This window comes from Petaurus breviceps, unplaced genomic scaffold, assembly GCF_028583685.1.
Source record: "Petaurus breviceps papuanus isolate PSGF00001 unplaced genomic scaffold, PetGlider_PUasm1.0 551, whole genome shotgun sequence".
Lineage (NCBI taxonomy): Eukaryota > Metazoa > Chordata > Mammalia > Diprotodontia > Petauridae > Petaurus > Petaurus breviceps.
Window position 1 is genome coordinate 34,725,538 of NW_027186372.1, and position 26,450 is coordinate 34,751,987.

The window sequence follows — 26,450 nt, forward strand, 5'->3', positions numbered from 1 at the left end:
TTCATTGGTTAGGTTCGCTTAAGTTGTTCCTTATTCCAAGAGAGCATCCAGTGTGTTCATGTATGTATGTTTTCATGTGCCTGTGGGGAAGGGCAGGGAAGGAAGGGTGAGAATATTGGGAAAGAATTTTGATATGGAAAAAGTTATAATAAAAATTAATAATGAAAACATTAAAGTCATGGTTAAGAAAAGAGAAGTAGAAAACAAAGTGATTCTCATCCAGAGATGCTTTAAATCATCTGGGAGCTAGGCCTGACCCTCACTTGGCTTTCTCACTAAAATTTGAGTTAGCAAAAGCCCAGCAGAAGGCCCTAAACCCTTTCATCCTCCCATATTCTAGCCAATATTTTAAAAATACTTGATGTCTAGTGTTTTAAAATTGTATCTTATTCTGGTCTCCCTGACCATCCACCCCCAAGTCAGTAAGTTTATAAATAGCCAGTATAAAGTGACAATTATCAAGAAGTGAGATGGCAAGGGTGGCTAGGTGGCGCAGTGAGTAAAGCGCCGGCCCCGTAGTCAGGAGGACCCAAGTTCGGTTCCGGCCTCAGACACTCAACACCCACACAAAAAAAACTAGCTGTGTAACCTTGGGCAAGTTACTTAACCCCGATTGCCCTCCAAAAGGCAAAAAAAAAAAGTGAGATAGCAAAGGGGAACCTACAAGTCACATAGAAAGCATCCCAAAGATCAAAGAAGCATAATTTGCAAACTGTATCATATATTAACCAAAAATCACAATCTGGTAATATGTGGTAAATTGGGGGGAGACATCTAGGCTTTGCAGTCAGGGCCTTTTGGTTCAATGATGTGTAAATCTCAGATAAGTTCCAGACATCTGCAGTAGGATGCCAAATGTCACTGATAACTCTGAGATGATGTAGATGTGTTAACTTTAAAGTTTTATTGACAACTTTGAGATTATTTGGATACAGTAATGAATTAACCTCCAAGTGGCATGGATAAAAGTGACTCTGCACCTCCCTCCCCAAAGAACCCTGTAAAATGAGATCTCAAATCCCTGTGTCTTCTCTCTGCCCTCCCTCCTTCCCCGAGCATCTCCTATCTCCATCTGGGTCCATGCTGCCAAGTGCTCCCAACTCTAATCTATGGCTACAGGAGTGATTCTCAGTGACTCTCTCTCTCTCTTTCTCCCCATCCTCTTTCCCCTGTTGCCTGACTTCCTTCACCACCCTCAGTACCCCTCCCCCCTTCCACTGCTGGTCTCTGTACTTTCTGTGCTGTTTGCCCCTTCACCCTCTGGGCCTTATTAAAGTGTGATTGCAGCCTCACTTCCCGGTTGCTGTGGTAGTCTTTCCCAGCGAGGACCCAAAGAACCAGGTGTGCCCACCCCATTTCATAAATTAATTAGAGGTTCGTCTAGCTTTTAAAGTAAGAATTTTAAAAAGATGAAGTTTTATATTAAATTATTAAAAAGCACTTGATTTCACAATCCTATAGTTCTGTTTTGTTTACAAGTGGGAAGTATTGCCTTTAGGTAGTTAATGTGAGTCAGCAGTGTTAACAGCAGCCAAAAAGCTAATGAAATCTTAGGTTTCACAAATAAAAGTATGGGATCCAGAATATAGATACATACATATTATATACCTACATACATACACACCTTTATTCTGAGAGTTTCTGTCTCTTTGTCTGTCTCTATGTCTTTGTCTCTGTTTCTGTGTTGATATCTCTCTGTGCCTCTCTGTCTCTTTGTCTCTGTCCTCTGTTCTCTCTCTCTGTCTCTCTCTCTGTTTCACCTCGGAGGAAGGATTTGAGCCCAGATCTTCTGATTCTAGTGTTCTTTCCACTCTCTCACTATGTTAAAGATAGCTGTGAGGTACAGAGATTAGCCTGACCCCAGTGACAGAACTAGAACCAGCACACAGAAGTTAGAGAAAGGGAAATTTTGGCCCAACACAAGGAAAAACATCTTTTGGAGACTGGATGACCACTTATTGAGGGCACTGGAATAGACTGGAAGGAAAGCTATGGAAGATCTGGCCAGCATACCAAACAGCAGACATCACCTTGCTGACAAAGGTCCATAGAGTCAAAGCTATGGTTTTCCAGTAGCAAAGTATGGCTGTGAGAGTTGAGTTATAAGAAAAACTGAGTGCCACAGAATCGCTGCTTTTTCATTGTGGTGCTGGAGAAGACTTTTGAGAATCCCTTGGATAGCAAGGAGATCAAATCAATCAATACTTAAAAGAAATTAACTCAGGCTATTATTCACTGGCAGGACAAATACTGAAGATGAAACTGAAATACTTTGGTCACATCATGAGAAGACATGACTCACTGAAAAAGACCCTGATGTTGGGAAAGATTGAAGGGAGAAGGAAGAGGGGATGGTGGAGGATGAGATGGATAGATAGTGTCATGGAAACAGAAAACATGAACTTAGATAGACATCAGGAGATAGTGGGGGAAGGAAGGGGCCAGGTGTCCTATGGACCACAGGCTCACAGAATCAGATAAGAATGAACCACTGAATAAAACTACAACAAAAAGGTCTCTTTCACTTCAGATTCTAAAATATAAACTTCTGTTTTTGTTGACCAGTTTTAATTTCCCTTTCAGAGTCCCCATTCCCACATTTGTTATTATAGTATATAATTAAAAAAACATTTTGGGTCTGGTAATGATAACTTAGGATTTCTTCCTATTTATACTGTCTAAGAATCAGAACAAACAGGAAATGGGTTCTGGAGTAGGATTTTCCTGTCCAATTAAGCCAGGGTAAGTTATCATAAATGCTATTATCCCCATTTGACAGATGAGGAAACTGATGCATAATGAGGTTTTCCCCTCTCTTGCCCTTTCCCCCCAGCCTACTCCCCACACTTAGTGGGTTCCAGATCCTGGGCTCTTCAACCAGGCTGAGGGTCTCTATGATTCCTTCTAACCCTAAATCCTGTGATCCTGTGGTTTTGATTAGGCTTTTAGAGGAGGGGTGAGGTGCTGAATTTGGTGACCTGGGTCAGAGAATCACTCCTGGGCCCCGACTCCTTCTTTTCTCCCTTCTCCCTCTCCTCCAGCCCAGGAAGGAAGAGACAAAGTAGATTTTATTGATGGCAATAGAGGAATCTGGGATGGAGTTTTCAGGGGCCTCTGCTGCCTGCATTCCGGAGCCCTCCAGCTTACTGAAGGTTTTCTAAGTGGCGGCCAGCCAAACGGAGGCAGTCAGACTTCCCCTAGCTGTGAAGAAGGCAGCTGCAATTTGAGAACAGCTTACACTCCCCGCCTCCTGGCACTCCTGGGGTGAGTCCAGCGGGGGAGACGGCCAACGACCCACAGAGCTCAGAAGATTGTCCTGGAGCTCAGGACCAGAGCTGGGATCCTGGGATCAAGGGCCCCCTTCTTCACTGACATTCCTCACTGGAGAGAGAGAATCGGTTCCTTTTCCAACTTCAAGCTGTGTCTGATCAGAAGGAGCTGGAGTCAGTGCCTCTGAGAAGAGAAGAGGGAACCTCACTTCTCTGTGATCGCAGGAGCCAAATCAGGCATGAGGAATCTTTAACTCAGTTCATCTTGTGAGCATCAAGCAAGGTAAATTTGTTTTTTTTTTCTAATTGTTTCGCTTATTTTGGGGTTGAATGTAGCCTCCAGTTCGTATCTTCTGGGTGTTTATAACTATCTAGTCTTTCCTTACAGGCTGTGTTCTCTTCACCTGCCTTTGAACGCTCCTCAGTTTCCCTGTTTACCTCTCTTTCCACAAGTTCTGAGTTTCTACAAATGAGTGTCTCCTTAAAAAGGGAGTGAACAGCACAGCCAGAGAGAGTTTTCTCTCCAGGTGGCCTTCTCTTTGTTTCACTATATTCTTGTGTGGCGATAAAGCAAAGAGCCCTGACGACCAGCTGGGAGACTTGTGCTCTGCTGCCGACTGCCAGGATGGCATCTAAGGTCCCTTTCAGCTGATGCTCTAGAATTTTGTTTTACTTGGTGAGCTTTCCCACCCCCACTTTTTTCTTGTCACCCTCCTTCATTCCTATGGAGGTACAGTTATGGGTCTGAGGTACCCACAAGGGAAGACTTGTATTTCTTTGTTTCCTCCTTGTAGATAGGTCAGTCACCCAAATCCTATTTTTTAAATTTAAGAAAGAAAATATTGTGTCCTAGAAAAAGTACTAGATTTAGAGTCAGGAGTCCTGACTGTGAATTATACCTACCAGTATGACTTTGAGCAGACTCAGTTTCCCCATCTATAAAATGAGAGATTTGTGTTGTGTAACCTATGAACCCCTTTTCAGAATAGTCTTGTAAAATGAGTAAAAGGAAACCACATATATCAAAATACAGTTATCGAAATAAAATTTTTTAAAAGTTCATGGACCCCAGATTGAGAATCCCTGGACTGAACGATCTTCCAAATTTCCTTCCAGGTCTAAGTTCTATGATCCTTTGGTCTTTCTCCCCAGCCTTATTAGACAAGTTAATTTCTTCCTGATCAAGTCATTATAGTATTGAGAAAAGGAGGTGAAAATTGTTCATCTGTGGTGAAAACAAATTCACCCAGCACTTATTAAGTCCTCCTTTTGCTTAATGCAGCGAATGAAGACTTAGGAAGATATAATAACTTAAAGGAGAGAGCTGTCAATAAAATTAGCACTGTCCTCAAATAGCACTGTGCTCACTTATAGCATATGCAAGCTGTTCAATACTGGGTCCTACCTGTGGGAAGGATTACCAGTATGAAGGCAAGGGCAGATTTAGTGGAGAAGAGCTGTGACCCAGGAGTCAGATGGCCTGGGTTCTATTCCTGGACCTCTTGTAGACATGCTGTGTGACTTTAAACAAATTGCTTTCCTTCTCTGTACTTCAGTCGACTTTTTTTGAAAAACGAGGTATTGGGTCAAAAGATGATTAAACCCCTTCTAGATCTGACCTTGTACATTCTAGGACTTGGCCTTGATGAGCACTTGGGACCTGGATTGGGGGAAAGTTGAATGGTTGACTTTGTTGTCTTTTTGTATAAGTCTTTTAGAAAGGGAAACCTAGCTGAGTTTCAAATAAGGAAACAGTCTTCAAGGCCTGCTTTGAAAAGCGGAAGAACAAAGGAGAAGAGTTTGTTTTGCCTTGTGGTCAGGAAGCACTAGAGCTGAGGTAGGGAAAGAAGTAGGTAAAATGTCAACTCCAAAAGGCCCTAGATATTTGTTCCAGGCTAGCTTGGGTGCATAGGCAGGCTCTGGTCTCCTAATCCCCCCGGGTGGCATCTGGAACTTCTGGTAGGGATGAGGTCATGGGGGACGATAGAGGGGGGGTCTAGGTCAGGAAGATATACGAAGGCTCTTGAGTTGAGCTGAGTACCAGGGAGTGGATTTCTCACAAGATGTAGGTAGGGGCAGGAAGGTCCTTCGGTCTAAGCCAGGCCCTCGAAGCTGGGATGGATGGAGTGGATGCCTCCAGATCCAAGAATTCTAGCGATAAATATGTAATTCTTAAGCTGGAAGGGACTTCAGAGGCCATCTAGTCTAACTACCTCTCTTGTCTCTGGACTTTGCCACTGTGCTTCAGCTTCTATCTCTCCCCCACTGCCTTTGGCCCTATTTTCCTATTGGTGAGTTTCTCCCAAGAGTTCCATTTTGAGGAGAGGCCCAGACCAGCCATGCTTCATTCTCTCAATTTGACCAGCGATCTTGAAGACCATTCTAGCATTGGCTTGCCGTGGTTAGCTCTGAGGTCATCTAAGAGAATGTGGCAGATGGAGATGGGGATCCAGGAAGTGGGGAAAACAAGGGACTGTACCTTTGAGGTACCTTAGTCTGGTATTATGTCTCTTGGAGCCAAATCCTAGCTCAGGACACTGTGTTGTGCCTCTATCTTCTAGGGAGCTGGGGTTTCAATAATATTAACATTTATTCAAGGCAGGGATTCTTAACCTAAGATCCATGAACATTAAAAAAAATTGATAATTGTATTTTAATATATTTTATTTCCTTTGTAATCCAATGTACCTGATTTTATGCATTTAAAAACATTTTGAGAGGGGCTCTGTAGGCTTCATTAGACCACCAGAAGGGTCCAGGACACACAAATAGGTGAAGAACTCCAGTTTTAACGTTCAACACTTTATGTACATTCTCTCATCGGTCCTTACAATGGCCCTGTAGAATGGGCACTTTATTACTCATGTTTTTTTAGAGATGAAGAGACTGAAGGACTTGCCCCAGGGTTTTTTAGCTGGAAGATATCAGGGTCAGGATTTAAACACAGCTTTTCCTGCCTGTCCAACACTCTATGCAGCACTGCCTCTTGTGTAGCTAGAGCCCAGGGCTGAGAATTAAATTAAGGAGCATTTATTAAGTGCTTACAATGTGTCAAGCATTTTGCTTGGCACTGGGGATGCAAATACAAACAAGGAAAGACTGTCCCTGCCCTTGAGAAGTTTATGTTCTTTTGCTTTTTCTTCTTTTTTTGGAGGCAATTGGGGTTAAATGACTTGCCCAGGGTCATATGGCTAGTAGGTATCTGAGATCACATTTGAACTCAGGTCCTCCTAACTCAGAGGGCTGGTATTCTATCCACTGCACCTATCCCCCTAGCTGCCCTGGGAGCTTACATTCTAATGGGGGAAGGTAACAAAAAGAAACAGATAGTTTATTGTTTTATATCAAATCCTCTATTACATTCTGCTGTGTACATGGAAATGTTCTTTTTTTTTTTCTTGTTTTGTATTTAAGTTTAAAATGAATAAAAATTTACCAGAGAGAGAGAGAGAGAGAGAGAGATGGGGTATAGTGGCCACATTAAGCTGTTCTGGGCCTTTCCTCAAAACAGAGCTCTTGGGAGGAACTCACCAACAGAAGAGGGCCAAAGGCAGTGGGGGAAAAAGAGGGGAGACGAAGCACAAACAGTGGCAAAGTCCAGAGGCAAGAGAGGTAGTTAGACTAGATGGCCTCTGAGGTCCCTTCCGGTTCAAGAATTATATATTTGTGACTAGAACTCTTGGATCTGGGGTATCCACTCCATCCATCCTAGCTTCAATTTAAGGGGCCTCTTATTCTCCCCTGATTCTGTGAGTACTGTTTTCCTGCTACTTCTCTTTTCTTCCCCTTCTTTCTAATAACTTAAATATAATTGGAATAAAATTGTAGGGCAGCCAGGTGGCACAATGAATAGAGTGCTGGGCTTAGAGTCAAGAAGTCTCATCTTCCTGAGTTCAAATTTGACCTCAGACACTTACTAGCTGTGTGACCCTGGGCAAGTCACTTAACCCTGTTTGCCTCAGTTTTCTTATCTGTAAAATGAACTAGATAAGGAAATGGTAAACCACTCCAGTATCTCTGCCAAGAAAACCCCAAATGGGGTAACAGAGTCAGACACGCTGACAAGAACAATACATTAGGTACTAAGTACCTAGCATAAAAAATGAAACAAGATATCTTGACTCCACTTTTCAAATGTACTTTGTAACTCCAAATTCCTCACTCTGTCATAGATTTTTCATTCTAAATGTCTGGATAAGCAAATGGAGGGCCTGGAGTAGGGAAGAGGAATATGGAGCTAACCTATGATTTTCAAGTCAGCCTAGGAAGAAGAATCCTTCCTTATTCTCTTGGGTAACAGCAACAGGAGTAAACCGGTGGTAGAATTGGGAGAGGGGTGTTTTTTGTTTGAAGGCATCCTGAGCAGTTTCATGATAGAGTCCCAAATCTCTTTGGCTGCTTCTGATTCTGACCAGGCCTGTTCTTTCCCAGCACCTCCTTCCTTCCTTCTCTGATACACTCTTGCCTGCCTCTCCACCCTGGGATTGAGACCAGTGTCTTGGGCTCGAGGTGCTGTAGGAATAAATAAGAATGATGTAGTGAAGAAAAGCATGGCATGTGGAGTCAGAGCCCTGTAACTTTATGGGGCTACTAACAGAAATGTGGGTTTGCAGCTGGAAGGAACCTTCGAGGTCATCTAGTCATTTTATAGGCAAAGAGACAGGCAGTAGAGACACGAGGAAATGGAAGTGACTTCTCCAAAGTCATGCAGGTAGTGAGAAGATTTGCAATTAGAGCTCAGATGTTCTGCTTTCTGCCTCACCACCTGCTTATAGGTTGTGGCCAGTGAAGACCCAGGTAAGAAGCAGGGAAGGAATGCTGGCCTGTGAGCTACAAGAGTTTCATGTGAGACCTGGCTCTTCTGCTCACCATGGCAATACCAGGCCTTTGTTCTCTCATCTGTCAAATGCAGATAACTTTTTTGTTTAAATGATAATTTTGTTGTTATGTCACATTCCTCCCAGCATCCCTTTTCTTTCCCTCTTGCAGAGAACCGTCCCTTATAACAAAGATTAAGAAAAAAGAATAGAAAAAAGAATGCAGATAATTCTTATATTACCTGCCTTCTATTACCTTCCTCATAGTGTGAGGAAACTTCTACTTATAAACACAGCTGTTGTTAGGTATGTGAAAATGTTTTGTAACAGGTAAATGCTACAAAAATGCCAAATAAATCAAGCACTCTGCTAAGATATGTATGCCTTGAATAGCTGGATTTAGAGCCAGAGGACCAGGGTTTAAAATTCTGGTCTTGCCTCTTACTAGCTATGTGACTAAATGTGAGTCACCTCATTTCTTTGGGTCTTAGTTTCTTTAATTGTAAAATGATGGAGTTGGCCTGGATAGCTGCTAAGACCTCTTCCAGCTCTTTTTTTTCCTTCAGAATGTATTTACTTATTTTTAGTTTTCAACATTCATTTCCACAAGATTTTGAGTTCCAAATTTTCTCCCCATCTCTCCACTACCCCCCCGCCCCAAGATGGCAAGCATACCGATTACTCCTTCCCTCAGTCTGCCCTCTCAAATATCCCCGGCATCTCTCCCCTTTCCCCTTTCCCCCCTTACTTTCTTGCAGGGCAAGATGGATTTCTATACCCCATTGCCTGTATATCTTATTTCCTGGTTGCATGTAGCAAAATTTTTTTTAACATTTGTTTTTTAACTTTCCTTCCAGCTCTTTAAAAAAAAAGATTCTAGGATTGCTTTTCAGTATAGGACTTGTCTTCATCAGCCAAGCTCCCAAAAGCTGAGTCACTGGGAAGGAGTAATGATGGGTAATGCTGGGTGGGATAGTGAGAGTTTGCTCCATCTTTCCCACCCCCCCCCCCAATTTTCAGCTTGTTGTTGCGTTCTGAGATGCCGTGGTCAGTTGGGTCAAATGGTATGTGTTGTTTCAGTGGCTCTCTCTGCTTTCTGATCTACTCAAGATGTCCTGGTGTTTTTCCATCTCCCCTGCCTCAAGGGAATGGATGGAAAGTCTAGGCAGGGAACAAGGCTGCAACCAGTCACGTATATCTGAGGAGAGGAGAATGAGAGGGACAGTAATGGGGAAAGAGGGCAACCCCAAGGAGCTAGGGTCATTTGTTACCGAATTGACTTGAGGTTTAGACAAACATGCCCAGCCTGCCTTCTTCCAGCCCCGCCTTCTTCCTTTGGAACATCTGGTCTTAGGTTGTAATGGACTGTGCCATACAAGTACAAGCCTGCGGCTGAAGCCCAGGGAATGAGGGAAGTAGCCATGAGTACTGCAGAGTCCATTACCATTTACAAACAAACAGGAGAGCCTAATACAGGAAAACCCTTCTCCTCTTTCTTTTTTAAGCAACCGGGGTTAAGTAACTTGCTCAAGGTTACATGGCCAGTTATTTCTGGGTGTGGTGCTAAGTATCTGAGCCTGGCCAGATTCGATCCCCAGGTCATCGCAACACTGGAGCTGGTGCTCTTACTCGCTGTGCTACCTGGCCTCCCCGCCTTCTCCTCTTTCACTGGCCTCTGGGGGACAAAGGAAGCCTCAAAGTCCTAACCAAACCTATTACAAAGGATAAGGCCAGTAACCTAGGGATGCACTTGTTCCATCATCTCCTCCTCTTGCCCAAAGTAAACTAGAATAGGAGGGAATGGTAGAACTGGGAAAACAAACAAACAAACACCTCAGAGATCACTAGAGCTCACCATCTCTGGAGGCTTTCAGGTGCCCAGTGACCAATTGTTGAGGATGTTGCGGGGGAGGGCAGGGAGATATTCCTATTCATGTATGGTTTAGACTAGATGACCCCTGAGTGCTCTGCCAATGTTGTTATGGTATTATGACTCCTTCATTCTACCATTGAAGACTTGGAAGCCTGAAAAAATAGAACAGTTTGCCCAAGGCAACAGCATGTTAATGACAGAATCAAGACTGATCATAGCTTCAGAATGGGGGAAAAAAACCAACCCTAAAGACCTTTTAGTTCAACTATCTTATTTTACAGATGAAGAAACCAAGGCACCTTGGACCGAGGTTAAATGAGTTGCCCAAGTAGCAGAGGTGGATTTGAAACCAGATCCTTTGAATCCAAATCCAGTGTTCTTTCTCATACAATAAGCTGTTTAGTCTGGAAGCCAGGTGTCCTGACTTCCAGAGAAGCCTTTTTCTTCCCAGAAAGCCCTGCCTTGTAGTCCTTAAAGAGTGTGTCCTTTTGTGTTGTGCAGATCTCTATAGGGGTGGAAAATCTTCATTCTCTTCCGTTTGACTGGAGTCTGGGGCAAGGCATTTGTACATTCTCAGCAATCTTTGAAAATTGGGTCTCCTGTCTCTTATCTCTAGAGACTTGAGCCTTCATGTTGTCATAGTAACATCTACAACCTGACTCATCATAGAATAAATGAATATATGCCATCAGGAATGAGGATTTCCTGGAACTGAAAATATGTGCATTCATTAAAGAATATTTAAATGTATCTATCATTGTGCTTCCCCCTCCTTTTGTATTACATCTTAGGAGATCATCTTAATGACCTAAAGACACTTCTCTACCTAATACTGAGCAGGGATACAAACCCTATTAAACAATGTCTTGGGATCTCCACACTGCACAGTAGCCAGTGAGGCCACATCCACCAGTCAAAATAAATTCTACCCCCCAGAGGGAATCATTTTAGTTGCCCACTTGGGCTGAGGGATTAATCTGAAGTCCCTGTCCTTTTTAGCAAGTCTACCAGGCTGTTCAGCTTCTACTTAGGGAGAAGAGAAGGTGAAAGAAAAGAAAAGTGATAGGGAAGATTCTTGGAAGATTTGTAAAAAACTAAGTCCTCTCTTCTGGGAACTTCTTCATTAGTCACATTTCACAAGATGCTTGGGGAGTCATGAATCTTCAGACTTCCCCAGCCTTAGTGACTCATAGCCAGACGCTGCTAATTCATCTCTGCACATTCTGGTGAAAGGCTGAGGCTGCACAGCTTTCTGTGAAGTTTCCCAGTGTCTATGAAAGATCAGCAGAGCAGAGTTGCCCACACAACCCTTGCCCTTTTTTGATGAGTACATTTACTCATTGCCAGCTTGATGGATCACTGATCTGGGCATTCTTTGTCCCACTTCGAACAAGCCACTCAACAGCATACCTCATTTCTTTATGACTTTTTTTCCTCAGTGAATGCTCTTTGAAGCCTGCCCTGGGCACAGGTGTGGTAAGCACACTGGCAATCAGCTCTCCATGTGTTAACAGTCAGGACGGTTCAGATCAGATGGAGGCATGTGCCTGGGTGGAAGGAACTCTTTGAGGGTTATTCATTAAATACGTCACTGCAGCAATATTTTCACCTGGGGCAAGCAAATAGGGGAGCGGAAGTGCTGACCTGGGATTCAACCATTGTGGGAATACAGTGCAACCTGGGACAGACTGAGGTTTCTATACTGCTGAGACTGTGGTTGCTGAAGAGAATCACCTTGCTTCTATTGGGGATGTAGCTGGGTGAGGAGGAAGTATTTCAAGGAAATTAGTATCCTTTAAATTTCCTGGGGTAAAGCCCTGATTACCTTGCCTTAGTTATGAGTCTGTCACGTTCACCAGGATCACTGAAGCCTGGGTAATTGGTTTCTGATATTAGTGCCTGACCAGGGATGCAGCATTTTAGTAGAAAGAGTACCGAACTTGAGGCAAGGAGAGATTTGGGTTTGAATCCTGCCTCTTATACTTTTTTACCTGCATGACCTGAGGCAAAGCATATCTGGGTCTCAGGTTTTCATATGTAAAATGAGAGGCTTAAAGTAGAAGTTTAATAGACTACATTCTGACTTGAAATCCTGTAATGCTAAGATACTGACCTATTTATGGGGATCAGCTGGAGTTGAACACACAGCACCCCTAGTTATTTATTATTGAGAGAATGGGGTGGGGGGACAAAGTGAAAGTGGCACAGCAGAAGGTTTGGGGCAGGATGATGCTTTGGGATCTTCTGATACTTGGGGGAAAAGGAGTAGGTGCTGAAAAGGAGGGGACAGAAGGGTCCTGAAAACAAATTGTACCTAGGACTTGGCTAGGAAAGGTAGCCTGATCTGGTGGAAAAAAGCAAGATATGGGAAGTCAGTGAATCAGAGTTCTTACCTGGTGCCACTGTTTGCTATCTGAATGACCCTAGGCAAGTCACTTACTTTTCTGGGTCTCAGTTTTCTCCTCTTTAAAATAAGGGTTGTAGACTTAATGATCCTTAAGGTCTCTTCTGCTTCTAAATCTTTATGACTACAGGATGACAGAATCATGAAGTTACTGGTGTGCTGGCAAAGTACAAGCATCCATTGCAAACCATGCTTGAACCAGTTGCCTCTTGTGGTCCTCTGATCTTTGAAGGTCTCCTGTGAAATCATTTACCTAATTAATACCTAAAGGAAACCATTCTACTCTTCGATGGCTCTAGGTTTTAGGAAGCTTTTCTTCATATCAAGCCTAAATTTTCCTCTCTGTAATTTCCACCCACCACTACTAGCTCTCCCCCTGAGGCCAAGTCAAAAAGTCTAATCCTTTCTCCGCCTGACAATTCTTGAGATGCTTGAGGACAGTTATGTCCAAGGGACTTTCTTGCTCTAATAGTCATTGGAGTCTGTGATGATAAAAACCCCGTTAGCTAGGCTTCCGGCTCCCAAGAGCAAGTAGGTAGGGGCAGAAAAGTGGTACAGAGAATAGAGCACCAGCCCTGGAGTTAGGAGGACCTGAGTTCAAATCTGACCTCAAACACTTGACACTTACTAGCTGTGTGACCTTGGGCAACTCACTTAACCCCAATTGCCTTGCCTTCCTCCCTCCAAAAAAACCCAAAAAGAACAAGTAGGTAATTAAATAATGGATAAAATTTATATAAGACTTTTACAATTTGCAGAACATTTTACATACATTATATTACCTCATTTAATTCTTCCAACAATCCTCTGAGTTGGTTGCTATTATTAACCCCATTTTACAGATGAGGAAACTGAGGCTCCTAGATGTTAATTTACTTGCCCAAAGTGGAAGCACTACTAAGTGTCTGAGGTGGAGTTAAACCTAGCTCTTCCTGACTCTGTTCCCTGTGGCATGCTGTGTCTTGAGAATATACCGTGTTTCCCCGATAATAAGACCTATCCCGAAAATAAGCCTTCCCCTTACTGTGTAAGATTCCTCTAAAATAAGCCCTCCCCCGAAAATAAGCCCTATTGAGATTGCTACTGTAGTGAAGGTGATCCCCTGTGCTACACGAGTACATTACGGTACCCTCTGTATGTCTGTATGCACCGTCCCCCCCGCCCCCGTGAAACGCACACCGTGCTCTGAGCTGCATCCAATCAGAGCTGCAGCAGTGAGCGCGTCATCCTGTTCTTTATTGAATTCATTATTGAATAAAGGTACATTTTTTTGTTCACATTTACCTGTTTATCAAAATTGCTGTCAATGTTCATTAAAATAAGCCCTCCCCTGAAAATAAGCCCTCTGGTGTTTTTCTGTCCAAAAAAATAATAAGACAGTGTCTTATTATCGGGGAAACACGGGTAGTATTGTTTTCTAGTAAAGTGCTGTTTTGTTATTGTTTTTTTTTTAAGCAATTGGGGTTAAGTAACTTGCTCAAGGTTACATGGCCAGGTGTTTCTGGGTGGGTGCTAAGTGTCTGAGCCCAGATTCGATCCCCAGGTCTTATCAACACTGGAGCCGGTGCTCTTACTCGCTGAGCCATCCGGCCGCCCCCTGTTTTGTTGTTTTCAATCATGTCTGACTCTTCATGCCCCATCTAGATGCTGTTTACAGATGTCCTATTTAAATGCAGTCACAACCAAGAATCTGCCCACCCTTTCCAGAGCCTCCTAAATGATTATATTAGCTTGAAGTCCATTCTAATGCCTGAGGTGCTTGTGACAATACTTTGATTTCTCAGGATTTTTGAACAGGCTTTAAGGGCTGTTTGGGAATGTGTCTCTCCAGCTGCAGAATTTATACCAGAGAATGATCCTATAGGTGGGTGAGGACTAGAAATGCTGGAAGGAAGTAGATTGCTTCAGCTCTGTTGCCTCACTAAAGACTAGGGGGTTTTTCTCAAGAAGAGAACAGCCTGTGTGGCTAGATCTTCAAATAGTTATATATTTGGAAAAAGTGGCAGCTGCCTGGGGGTAGTGTGTGTGTGGGGGCGGGGGGGTGGAGTGGGGTCTTGGACGTCAGGTCCCCAGCTACTTCTCCTTTTCTCTTGAGCGAGGGCAAGCCCAGGTGTGACGTGCTTCAGGCTTATTTTATATAAGCAGAACATGATGAATGTACCCCTGTTATTGACTCCTTACTTCTATTTGTTTCTTTTTATCTTCCTGCCTTTCTTTATAAAAAAGCATCCCTAATATACCTGTCATGGTTGGATTGACTGTTAATTCACTTGATTGCATGCTAGCACCCATGCTTTCTACTTTGTTTTCTAAATAGGCAGGTTTAGCTGTTTGTACAAAATATTTAATAAAGAAATCATGAGTCTGTTCAAGGAGCAGAATAAATATAATAACTTACATTTCTGTAGCACCTTAAGCACTTTTTTCACAAGTCTGAGAGCTAGCAATTATCTTATTCCTGTGTTACAGATTAAAATAAGGTTCACAGAAATATTTAATGATTTGTTTAGGATCACACACTAGTCAATTGTAGAGCGGGAACTTGAACCCAGATTTTTTTTTTTGCCTTTTTGGAGGTAATTGGGGTTAAGTAACTTGCCCAAGGTTACACGGCTAGTTTTTTTTGTGGGGGTGTTAAGTGTCTGAGGCCAGAACCAAACTCGGGTCCTCCTGATTCCGGGGCCAGCGCTTTACTCACTGCGCCACCTACTAGCCGCCCCCCTAAACCCAGATTTTCTAAGATCAGTCATCTCACCATGACATACCACACTGCCTCTTCTTGGGAGGGATACCTTGTGAGCTGTGCCAGGCCAGTAGGAAGGCAAACTCCAGAGTTTCTAGGTAAAAGAAAATGGCCTATTGCCAGGTAGAAAGAAATCAGGTACCAAAGAGCCACAGTCAGGATCTCACAAGATTAAACAGAAATTACTATAAAGGAAAGGAAAGCAATACCACAAAGCAAAAGAAAAAACCTTACAACTAAGAATACATCATCTTATACACTGAATATAACCCTACAGAGAAAGAAAAGAGTCTTTAATAGAATAAATTACTTCCAAACATTCCTGTTGAGAAAATCAGAGATGAGTAGAAACTTTTAGATGCAATGCCAAGGGGGAGAAAAACCTCCAAAGGGCTAAATAATGATAAAGTGTCTCTTCGGAATTCTACTATCTTATAGGGTCAAAAAGGGAGCAAAGAAAGATAAACTTAGGGCCTGGGTGTGTCTTTGTTCTGTTTTGTTTTAAGAGAAAAAAGAAAAGGAAGGGTAAGGAAATATATTAGGGGAGAAATGAGGAACAAAAGGAAGGAGTTAAGTATTTTTCATAATTGAGCTTTATCAGTAGGAATTTGGGTTGGAGGAGCAGGCAGCTTATCAACTGCTTACATAGGGGCACACACATTCATACACACACACACACAGAAAGGAGTATAGAAATATATTAAAATAAACAGAGAAAAACCAGGGACACATTCTCCAGTCAATGGGCCTTTACTTTGTTTCAGGTCTTTGCTACCACACAAAGTGTTGCCTTAAATATTTTGAAGGAATATGATAATCAAAAGGAGTCAGAGTGGATCATTCCTCCTGGGATGTCCTCCCTGACCTCACCTCAGATAAGCTTTTATAGCAAAGCACTTTGAAACTATACCTGCTGCCATGACTGAAGACGGGCATTGGAGACACTCCTAGTCTAGAGAACTTCTGTCTATGGAGTTCTCAAACCTCTCTATTCTGCCCTATCCTGTAGCTATACTTTAAATTTATTGGGGGCATTTTTAGCAAATGCCAGGGGCCTTGTGCATCCACTGAGCACAGGCCTTTCTAGCTTTCTATATAAACCAGGAACTTGTAAAGAATATTTACAGAAATACCATCTCCTCTCCTTCCTTTTTCCCTTCTCCTTGTGAGTCTCAACATCTTTCTGTAGTTGAGGCCTTAGGAAAAAAAAAATGACTGATTTCAAACCGGTCAAAAAATTAGAAGGGTAAAACAAACCTGTTCCCTTATGTGTGCCCCAGGCAGGGCTCCTGAAGACTTTAGTCCAGGTTTTCCTCAGGTTATTTCCCAAATTCGTCTGTACAACATAGAATCTCAGGATGTCAGCAGTCAACCTCACTTTACAGAGAAAGAAACTGAAGCCCAAACAGGGAATTGCCAGTGTGTAAAGAACATTGAAATGAAAGTTACTTTTACACATGCTCCCTTCCACTTGTTTAATCTTAGGCAAATTCCTTTATCTCCCTAGTTGTTAGTTTGCCTGTTTTTTAAAAAAAGGGGGCTTCCCTCCCATTTGAACTTTCAACCCAGCCCCTGAAGTAGATGATCTCCAAAATTCCTTCTATCTTCCAATCTTATTATCCTATGATTTTCCCAAAGTTGAGAAGTGTTTGTGGCAGAACTGGGGCTAGAACCCAGGTATCCTGACTCTCAGTCTAGGACTTCTTTCACTTGGTTATTTCTCTTTTTGCAGGGGGAAGGCAGGACAATTGGGGTTAAGTGACTTGCCCAAGGTCACACGGCTAGTTTTGTGTTAAGTGTCTGAGGCTGGATTTGAACTCAGGTCTTCCTGACTCCAGAGCCAGTGCTCTATTCACTGCACCACCTAGCTGCCCCTTGGTTATTTCTTAGTAGCTATGGGACTAAGAAGAGATTTTTCCTGGGGTCTATGACTCACAGCTTTGGATGATATAACTTTGTGAAATCCCTATCACCAACCTAAAAAGAAAATAGGCACAATAACCTAAAAATTGCAGTTCATCAACAGGAGGACCTGGGTCCTTAGATATGAGATTACTCAGTATAGATGAGACATTCCAGGCTAGAGAATCAGGCCCCACAAAAGCACACAGATGGGAATGGTAGCTGGGAGGGAGACTAGGCTTGTCAGAGAAAGAGGCTTCTCATATAAGGAGGGGCAGGAGATAAGCCTAGAACTGAGAGCCTTGAAAACTAGGCAGAGGAATTTGGACCCAGGTAGTAGGAAGGGTGTTTAGATGGGGATGAGAAGACAGCAGGAGGGAGTCCTGGTCCTGGAGTCAGAGGAGGGCAATTCAAATCCTGCTGTGCTTATCTGTAAGTCAACAACTTCCCTGGGCTTTAGTTTCCTCCTCTGTAAAAGGAAGGATTTAGAGTAGATGGCATCTCATCCAGCGCTAGATTTATGATCCTATTGGGGAGGGATCATCGTCATCATCATCATCATCATCATCATCATCATTTAGCCTTTATACAATGTTTTAATATTTCTAAAGTGCTTCATGTATATAGCTCATTTTATCTTTATAACATCCCTGTAAGGCAAATGTTTATTATTCCCATTTTATTGATAAGGAGGGATAAAAATGGTGTTTGAGGGAGTTTAATATGGTAAAATTGTACAGAAGTAGAGATATTCTCTACTTAGTAACTCTTTCCTCTCTACACAGGGTAAAGCAGCATGGATGCCATCAGCCAAACCTCCCCAGAGGCAGTGCTGCCTAAGCACATCCTGGACATCTGGGTCATTGTCCTCATTATCCTGGCCACCATCGTGATCATGACCTCCTTGGTGCTGTGCCCAGCCACCGCGGTCATCATTTATCGAATTCGGACTCATCCTATACTCAATCAGGCCTTTTGAAGCCTCAGGATGCTGGGGGTGGGTGGGGTGCTCGTCTGGGCTTTTGATGCCTGGGCATGGCCCAGAAAACTCCCCCTCTTTAGCAGGGTAATGACGAGAGCCTTTCCATTAAGGAAAATGGTTTGAAGCTACCAAACGGAACTAGATATTATGCACTTCTCCATCAGCAGCTATCGACAGTGATGGAGGAAGGAAGCTTTTCTGGTAGGGCTGGTCTCCTGTCAAGCAGATTGGGTCTAGTTTCAAGATATACAAGATATAAGACGGAGCCTCCTGGGGCTGGAACTTCTGGAAATCAGAGATGATCCAAGATCCATCATCAGGAACAGGGATGACAGAGAAGTTACTTCTCTCTTCCTACATCACTTTAAAAGTTCCTCCAGTCACCAAGAAAACCCTCCCTATTCTGGGAAGCCCTCTGCCAAGTTTTTTTTAATCATGTTAAATTCATGGTAGGACCTTGTTCTTAGCTAGTTGCAATATACTAGCTCTTTGTAGTTTAAAGTCCCTTTCCTTTTTAGGCCATTTACATTAATAAAATACTATATTCAAGTCAAGGAATGGCTATTGTTGGTCAATAAGCATTTATGAAGAACCTATTATGGGCCAGGCATTGTGCACTGGAGATGTACAAAGAAAGGCCAAGAAAAGATTCCCTACTCTTAGGGAACTCATAAATCTCAGGCACTGTGACAGTCCCTTGGGAGATATTTGGGGAGGTCTGGTCCTGTCCTATAGCCAGGAGCATATCTTTTGTACTATTATGATATGGTATCTTTAGCTGGAAGAAGGTAAAGAGTTTGACTGAGGCAGGGAAGGTTGAATGTTGCATTTCCTAAGTTCTTGCCTCTGCTAATGATGTGGTGTGGACTTTGGACCTCCCTCCCCTTTGAACTTCCAACCCAGCCCCTGAACTTTCCCACCTGGCCTAATTAATCTATGGTGTTCACCCATCCTAGGAATCCTTTCAACTGTCCTTTCATTGTTGGCCATTTGTTCTCTGTTACCTCTGACTGAAATCATCCTTTCATTGTAACCTCCAGACTACCCCAGGCCTTTGGCTATTCCTAAATCACATCCAGATCTTCCCACAGTCTTTCTGTATAAAAGGTCCATCTTGTACCCCATTAAATCACTCAGATTCCTTAAGAGTCTGGCCCTCTTGTAGTGGCATCAAAAATGCATGGATTCTTAAAATCTAGCCTTTTCCATCTGGTGTTTTAATAAACCTTGTCTCTGACTAAAAGAAAGCTTGAGTCAAATTCTTTCAAGGCAGACCCACACCTTTTGCCCCATATTTCAGGGTTCCCAGGACTTCTAAACCAAAACACTACAATATATGATCTGAAAACCAGAGCTACTTGGGTAGAAATTCTATGATCCTGCTGGGCACACAGAAATCCCCTGCCTCTCCAAAGAGGGCTAAGGTTGGACTTAGCAGGGTATGCACTATACCTTATTCCATATCTGCCCATGATTATATATGTATCCCCTGAGGCTGCTGGTCCTAATTTTTTTTCCTTTGTATCGGATGTGTGATTTCATTGACTCTGAATTTGCCACTAGTGAGCTGTGTGGCTTTAGCTAGACAGGAAATAGAGATCCCAGAGAGGTAGTCAGTTATTCATAACAGAACTGGGAATAGAGTTAAGGTCAAATGAGTTTTAGTGGAGTGATCCTTCCATCATACCATGTCACATTTTAGAATCAGTGCAAAATGAGGACAATTATGATCCACATTTTATTGCACTTTTAAGTTTAACAAAGGTCTTATAACAGACCTTTGAGGGAGTAGTGCAAATATCATTATTCCCATTTTAAAGATGGGAAAGCTAACAAGTGTCAGAGTTGGGACTCTATGGAGGACTTCCCACTCCAGGTTCCATACTCTCTCCTCTATAGATTGCTGTCCTGCTTACTTACTAAAGCTGTAATTAGAATACTCTGAGACTAGAGGGAATGTGGCATAGTTGATGACAAGGTGGCCTCCAAGTCTGAAGATTTGTATTTAAGTCCTGTTTCTTAGACATATTGACTGCAGGATCATAGGGAAGTCATTTAACCTGTTGGTCTTCAGGAAACTCTCTAATACTAAAAGTTACAGAGCATTTGCTGATCTGTATTGGCAGATGAAGTTACTTTATAGGGAATTCCCCATAACAATGAAATCACAGGTTCTGTTAAAAAAAAAAAAGGAATTCTACAGTGGCTCTGTGATCACATCTATTCAGATGTTCCCTCCAAAGATACAGCTCTCAAACATCCATTCCTGCCTAGGAGATTCTTTTCCAGGTCCTCTCATATGAGACTAAAAGAGGTGAAAGTTCCTTTAAAACCGTGATATATGAGCCCTTGTGTCAGTGAAATAGGAAGTCTTATGTCAATTATTCAGCATATCCCCTTTCACTTGTGTATATACTTGTGGTTGATTCACTGGTTGCCCAAGGCTCCAATGTATTCTCTCTTCCTTGCAGGCTCCAGAATTTTTCCAACTCATTCCTCTTATTCCTCACCCATCACAAGGGACCTGTCCCATAGCAGGATCTAATCTCTGCTCAAGTGAGTGGGCATGTTACTTTTCTGAAATAAGAAATTAATTTTTAAGAGCAAGCTAACCTACCCTGGTGATTCTAATGGGGACATGTCAGACACTGTGACCAGGGAGAGCAGGGGAAATATTTCCTGACATAGTGCCTATATTACCAAGTATGAGAAATTCCTGGAGCTCAGAAACTTGTTTGGGAAGATTGCACAAAGATATAGTAGGAAAAGAATGTTTTTATTTATTATGTGTTCTTGTTTTCCTGATGGACTTTTAATTGCCATTAGAAATGAGAATATCTGAAGTCTTTTTTCTTCTTTCATCCATTAATACCTTTGGACCACCAATTCTGTCTTTAACTCTGGGCTCAGTACTGGGGGTGCAAATAGGGATGAGATATAGTATCTACCTTCTTCAGGGGTTGTTCTAGATTCTACTCCTGTTTTAGATGCTTTACAGTGGCTTTTCAAAGCCTTAGTAGTTGACATGTCCAACTGCTTTGCTTTGGAGAATTTAGAGCTATGAATGCACAGGAAAGTTTTGGGAACAGTGGGTTTAACAGACTAGGAAGGCTTCCCAGGGAAGGTAAGGCTTGTGATAATCCTTAAAGGATGGATAAGTTTTGCCCAGAGGCAGTGGTTAAGCTTCCCCTGCAGTCTTTTGTTTCCTGAGGTGATCTTACCCCAGTGAACCCAGCCCTTCTTGTGATTCCTTATAAACCTGGTGCAAGTACATGCTTTCTTTGCTATTGATAGCTTGTACGCCTTCCTTAGAAAACTGACTGTTCATATCATTTGACCATGACTCTTACTATTTTTTTTGTGGGTTAGACCATATGTTTATTATTTTAAAATAGTTTTTATTTCATTAAATATTTCCCAACTATATTTTAAAACATTTTAAACATTCATTTAAAACAATTTTGAGTTCCAAATTCTCCCCCTCCCTTCTGCCTTTCCCCTACCCCTTGAGAAGGCAAGCAATATGATACTGATGGATGTGAAGTCATACAAAACATATTTCCATATTTCCTACATTGCTAAAGAAAACACCCCCCCCAAAACAAGAAAAATTTAAGAAGTCAAAAGAGTGTGCTTCAATCTACACTCAAAGTTCATCAGTTCTCTTTCTGGAGGGGGATAGCATTTCACATCATGTATCCCTTTGGAATTGTCTTGATCAGAGGAGCTCAGTCTTTTACAGTTGATCATCGTTACAATATTGCTGTTAATGTAGACAATGTTCTCCTGGTTCTGCTGATTTCACTTTGTATCAGTTCATATAAGACTTCCGTGGTTTTTCTGAAACGATCATACTTGTCATTTCTTATAGCACAACAGTATTCCATCATAATTGTATACTACAACTTGTTCAGCCATTCCCCAATTGATGGGCATCCCCCCATGTTCTGTACCACCACAAAAAGAGTTGCTATAGACATTTTTTGGACAAAGAAATCCTTCCTCTTCCCCCCCTTTCTTTGATCTCTTTGGGATGCAGAGATAGTGTTATTGCTGGATCAAAGAGTATGCACAGTTTTATCACCCTTTGGGTGGTGTAGCTTCAAACTATTCTCCATAATGGTGCATGGCTCTTGCTTTTACAGATTTGAATCAGTTCCTTATATATCTTGGAAATGAGACCCTTATCAGTAAAACTTACTTCAAAGATATTTTTTTCCCTAGTTGCCCGTTTCCTTTCAAATTTTAGCTGCATTGGTTTTGTTTGTTCAAAACCTTTTTAATTTTGCATATTCAAAATCAGGGCTGTGGCTCCAAAAAGCTATCACATGTGTAGCAGCCATACCCTGGTAAAACTTGGCATATGGGCTAAACCAGGTTGAGGGTAATTGACAAGCCTCAAGCCTGTCAGCGAGTTAGGGGGATGTCTACTCCAAGCATATGAAGACTTCCCTCAGGGGAATGGGTGGATGAGAACAATTTGTTCCAAGGGCCACAGAAGGTGGCTGAAGCAGGTGCTATGGAATCCTTAGAGCTTGATCAGACATTGAAGATGCCAAAGTCATCCCCTGAATCCTGGACCATTGCCAGCCATCTTGACTTTTTTCCTGCCACTGGACTTTGATGACTGGAAGAAAGAGTGAGGTTGATGATTTTGTGCAATTCTGCCTCACTAAAATTCGATTCACATGTAGGTCAAGACATCACAGGGGGCAACTAGGTGGTGTAGTGAATAGAACACTGGTCCTGGAGTCAGGAGGACCTGAATTCAAATCTGGCCTCAGACACTTAACACTTACTAGCTGTGTGACCTTGGGCAAGTTACTTAACCCCCAATTACCCTGTCTCCCCCTCTCCAAAAAGAAAAAAAAAATATCACTCTGTGGTTTCATTGATCCTTTTAGAAAATGAAGGATGAAAAACCACAAACATGCAGCTGAAGGGTGCCCAGAACACTGCCTAGAGTGGCCTGAACCAGATTTAAATGTAATTGAGAAATACTTAAGAAAACAAATAAAAATAAAATAAAACAAAGATAACATTACATTTTAAAACTAAGTCAATGTGTTGTCTACAGGGACCCTTATGTATGGCATTTGAATTTCATACCATTATCTTACAGTATATTTGGAAAACTAGTCTATTTGCAGCCGGTCCTGCCTTTCTGTAAGCTATCTTTGATATACCCTGCCCAAACACAGAGAAATATCTTGGGCCTTGAAACCCATTAGTGACTTTCATATTAATCTCATTAACCAACTCTTTCTTCCTCATAAGTACATAGTGGGAAGTGCTTTCCTTGCCTCTAACACAACATTAATTCAGTTTGACATTGACTATGTGACTACCTTAGGTCTTGGGAGAGCAAAGATGAAAAAATAACATGGTCCTTGCCCTGAAGGAGTTTATTAATATTGGGGATGTGACATGTACACAAATAAATAGGATTCATGAGACAAATGTGTAGATATGGGTAAGGAGAGATTACTTTTAGGTGAGGGGGAGTGGGGCTGGGAAATTAAGGAAGGTTTTGATAATCATTAAATATCATATTTTGGCCAAAGTCTGAATTAATCAAATAGACTGCTTTGACTCAATTTAAAAAGGCCTTTCCCTGTGTCAGCAACTCCAGAGCATCCTGAGATCAGAAATTCCCAATGGACCCTGCTTTGTCTTTGCTCTCTGAGTGAGCCTGGAGAATACCTCTCCTTATGTCAACAAAGCAGACAAGGCTTACTTTATGGCCCTTAAGGATGAGAACTTTAGCTTGAGGAATTAACTTGAGTAATGGGACTTTTTCTTATCTTAATATTTTCTGGTTATATACTATGTTATGGAGTATTAATGGTAAAGAAAACACAGATATCCTGGATCACAATTTCAATTGACACTTGGTCAACTCTCCTGTTTTATTGTATTTACCATTTATTCAATTAAGAAAAATCCCTTTCTCATAAAAGGATTAAACATTTATAGAGATCATAAATTTGTGTGACACAGCCACCCTGAATTGGGATGATTCTAAAACGTATTTAAGGTTTTTCATCTTTTTGTTCATCAGTCAGCCTCAGGCTGGCTCCTTGTACAAGTTCTCTAGCTTAAGGGAATAAAAAAAATGCTGTAACTGTATATCACTAGTTGTTTGTCTCCTTTAACCAAACTTTTTAATAGGTTAACAATTATCTGAAAGAAGCAGCACCTGAAGAAGATCCTGAATGAAAAGAAAACTTTGAGGAAGACAGTCCATATGCATAAACAAGTGTGGTGAAAGGTGGATTGTGATCTGAGGGAAGGAAAGCTGGGGGAAATGCCTTTGAAGAGGTGGTGTGGAGAGACAGAGACACAGAGAGAGAGACAGGGAAACAAAGACAGAGACAGAGAGATTAAGACAGAGGTGGGAAGGCTGTGTTGGTAGTCTTAGGGAATGATAGTATTAACTGACATTTTTATAGTACTTTAAAATTTGCAAAATATTATCTCACAGAGTCTCATTACACTCTATTGATGTAGTACTATAGATCTTATTACTCCAATTTTCCAGATGAGTAAATGGAGGTGTCCCTAGGGGTTAAGTGCTTGTCGGTGGTCACAGCTAGTAGGTATCAGGAGAGAAGGCTTTAAGCATGTCGTCCACCACGATTTCAAAGAAGGTTGGCATTTGTTTTTCTTTTCTTCTTTTAATGCCTCCTAGAGTATATCTGATTTGGGCCAATCCTGATGGGCCAGTGTGAAGATTGATCCTTTTCTCTAAAAAAGCTAGTTTTCCTTTAAGAACCTTAACTGAAAAGTCTCTGTGTATTGGGCTTGCAACATCATTCACCAGGCAGGAGGCAGTTAAATTTTCATAGACTCTGGGGCCCCACTGGCTTTTCAGGCTAGAGTTAAGCTCACTTGCTTTTCTTGTTTATATGATGAAGATCTGCTGGGGGATAACATTTGCAGGGTATGTTTAGATCTGCAGATCTGGGAAATAAACCTTGCATATTTCTCCTGTCTTGCCCCAGAGTGCCAAGAAGAATACACATCCGCTCCTGTTCCCCATTTAAGGAAAGATCTCAGGAAGGTGGTGACCCTTGAGGGCGATTGTTAGACCATGGGCAGGGTTTACCCTGTTGATGGCCACTTTGCAGGTCCTGTTTCCGGGGCACTTAGCCAAAGTCACAATCTCCATTCAGCTGCTAGGGGAAGGCTTAAGAGATTCTGATTACTAAGGAAACTAATGCTTGATATATTTGCCTGTCTTCAGGCTTTTAGTGAGTCATGTGCCCAGGCGGTCTGTGCAGGAAGACAAATGCCCACCCTGTGCTTTGTGGCCTCAGAGGGCAGCTGGAAAAATTGGATTTGGGAGAGAGCCAGTACTAAAGGGGAAAAAAAACATGCACAGAGTTTCCTTGGGGTCCCAGCCCTGCCCTCACTGCAAGGAGCCTTGGTCTAGGAAAGATGGAGAAAGGAGAGGAGCAGGCTGACTCTGCCTGTCTCATCAGCTGATCTGAAAAGCTGTCATTTTCTTTAAGATCTAAGATCTAAGAATGGGTTGTGAGTCACAGGAAAAACAAGCTGTTGAGGAGAAAGATCCCTCCCCAATGTGCTCTTTCCTACCTTCCCCCATAAAACCCACCATCTTCAGTCCTGATGGCCAATGGACAAAGCTACCATTTGCAAAAATGACATTGGGAACAAGGGTGCTCTGTCCTTGGCCTTCCCCCATCCCCATTCCTCCTTATATGTCAGGAACTTCCTTTCTACAGTTGGTTTAGACTCTTCTAGAGAAAGGAAGAACATCCAGGGCCAGAGCCTTGTGTTGTATTGACAAAACCATCTTCACAAGGACAAAATGGAGGAAATATGGCTGGATTGAAAGATTTGAAGATCTGGTAGTTTTAGTGGCCTGCAAGCTCCGGATGAGTCAATTGTGTGGTTTGGCAGTAAAAAAGCTAATGCATGCAAGTGTGTGGGAGTGGGAGTAGGTTGGATTGGGGCACTTCCAATGGAGCTGGCCATGTGTACTCTGGCTCCATGGAGAGGGACTCATGCTCTGGCTTCTGGCCAAAAGGCATGCACACCTGACTGCTTCTAGATGGGGACCACTCCAATCCAAATCCCCACTACACAGTCTTAGGCTGCCTTAAGAGCTGCTTACCCATCAATCAGTGAGCATTTATTAAGTGTTTACTATGTGCTCTTCACAGTGCTAAGTGTTAGAGACTCAAAGAGAGACTAAAACAGCCCTTGCCCTTAAGGAGCCCCCATGAGAGGAGGAGATAAACAAGAAAATAACCACACCCAAACAAAATATATACAGACTAGATAGAGGGTAATCTCAGAGAGGACGTCACTAGTAGCTGGAGGGATTGGGAAGTCTCTTACAAAAGGTGAGGTTAGAGTTGAGTCTTAAAAGAAGACAAGTGAAGTAGGAGGCATAGTGTCTAGGAAGAGGATGGTGATGGTCTTTTACTCTGC

General features: G+C 42.3%; 1 protein-coding gene across 2 annotated transcripts in view; it reads left to right on the forward strand.

The window, feature by feature from the left end:
• The window catches only part of SMIM3 (small integral membrane protein 3), a 42,650-nt gene extending 18,531 nt beyond the window's left edge, over nucleotides 1-24,119 (forward strand). The window contains exons 1-2 of one of the 2 annotated variants that reach the window (XM_069102622.1): nucleotides 3,170-3,552; nucleotides 17,794-24,119. In XM_069102622.1, coding sequence (XP_068958723.1) covers nucleotides 17,805-17,987 — 183 coding nt within the window. In that variant the 5' untranslated portion in view covers nucleotides 3,170-3,552; nucleotides 17,794-17,804 and the 3' untranslated portion in view covers nucleotides 17,988-24,119. Of the gene's footprint in view, nucleotides 1-3,169; nucleotides 3,553-17,793 lie in introns of those variants that run through there. The other variant, XM_069102623.1, reaches the window with a different exon arrangement.
• Nucleotides 24,120-26,450: the final 2,331 nt, after the last annotated feature.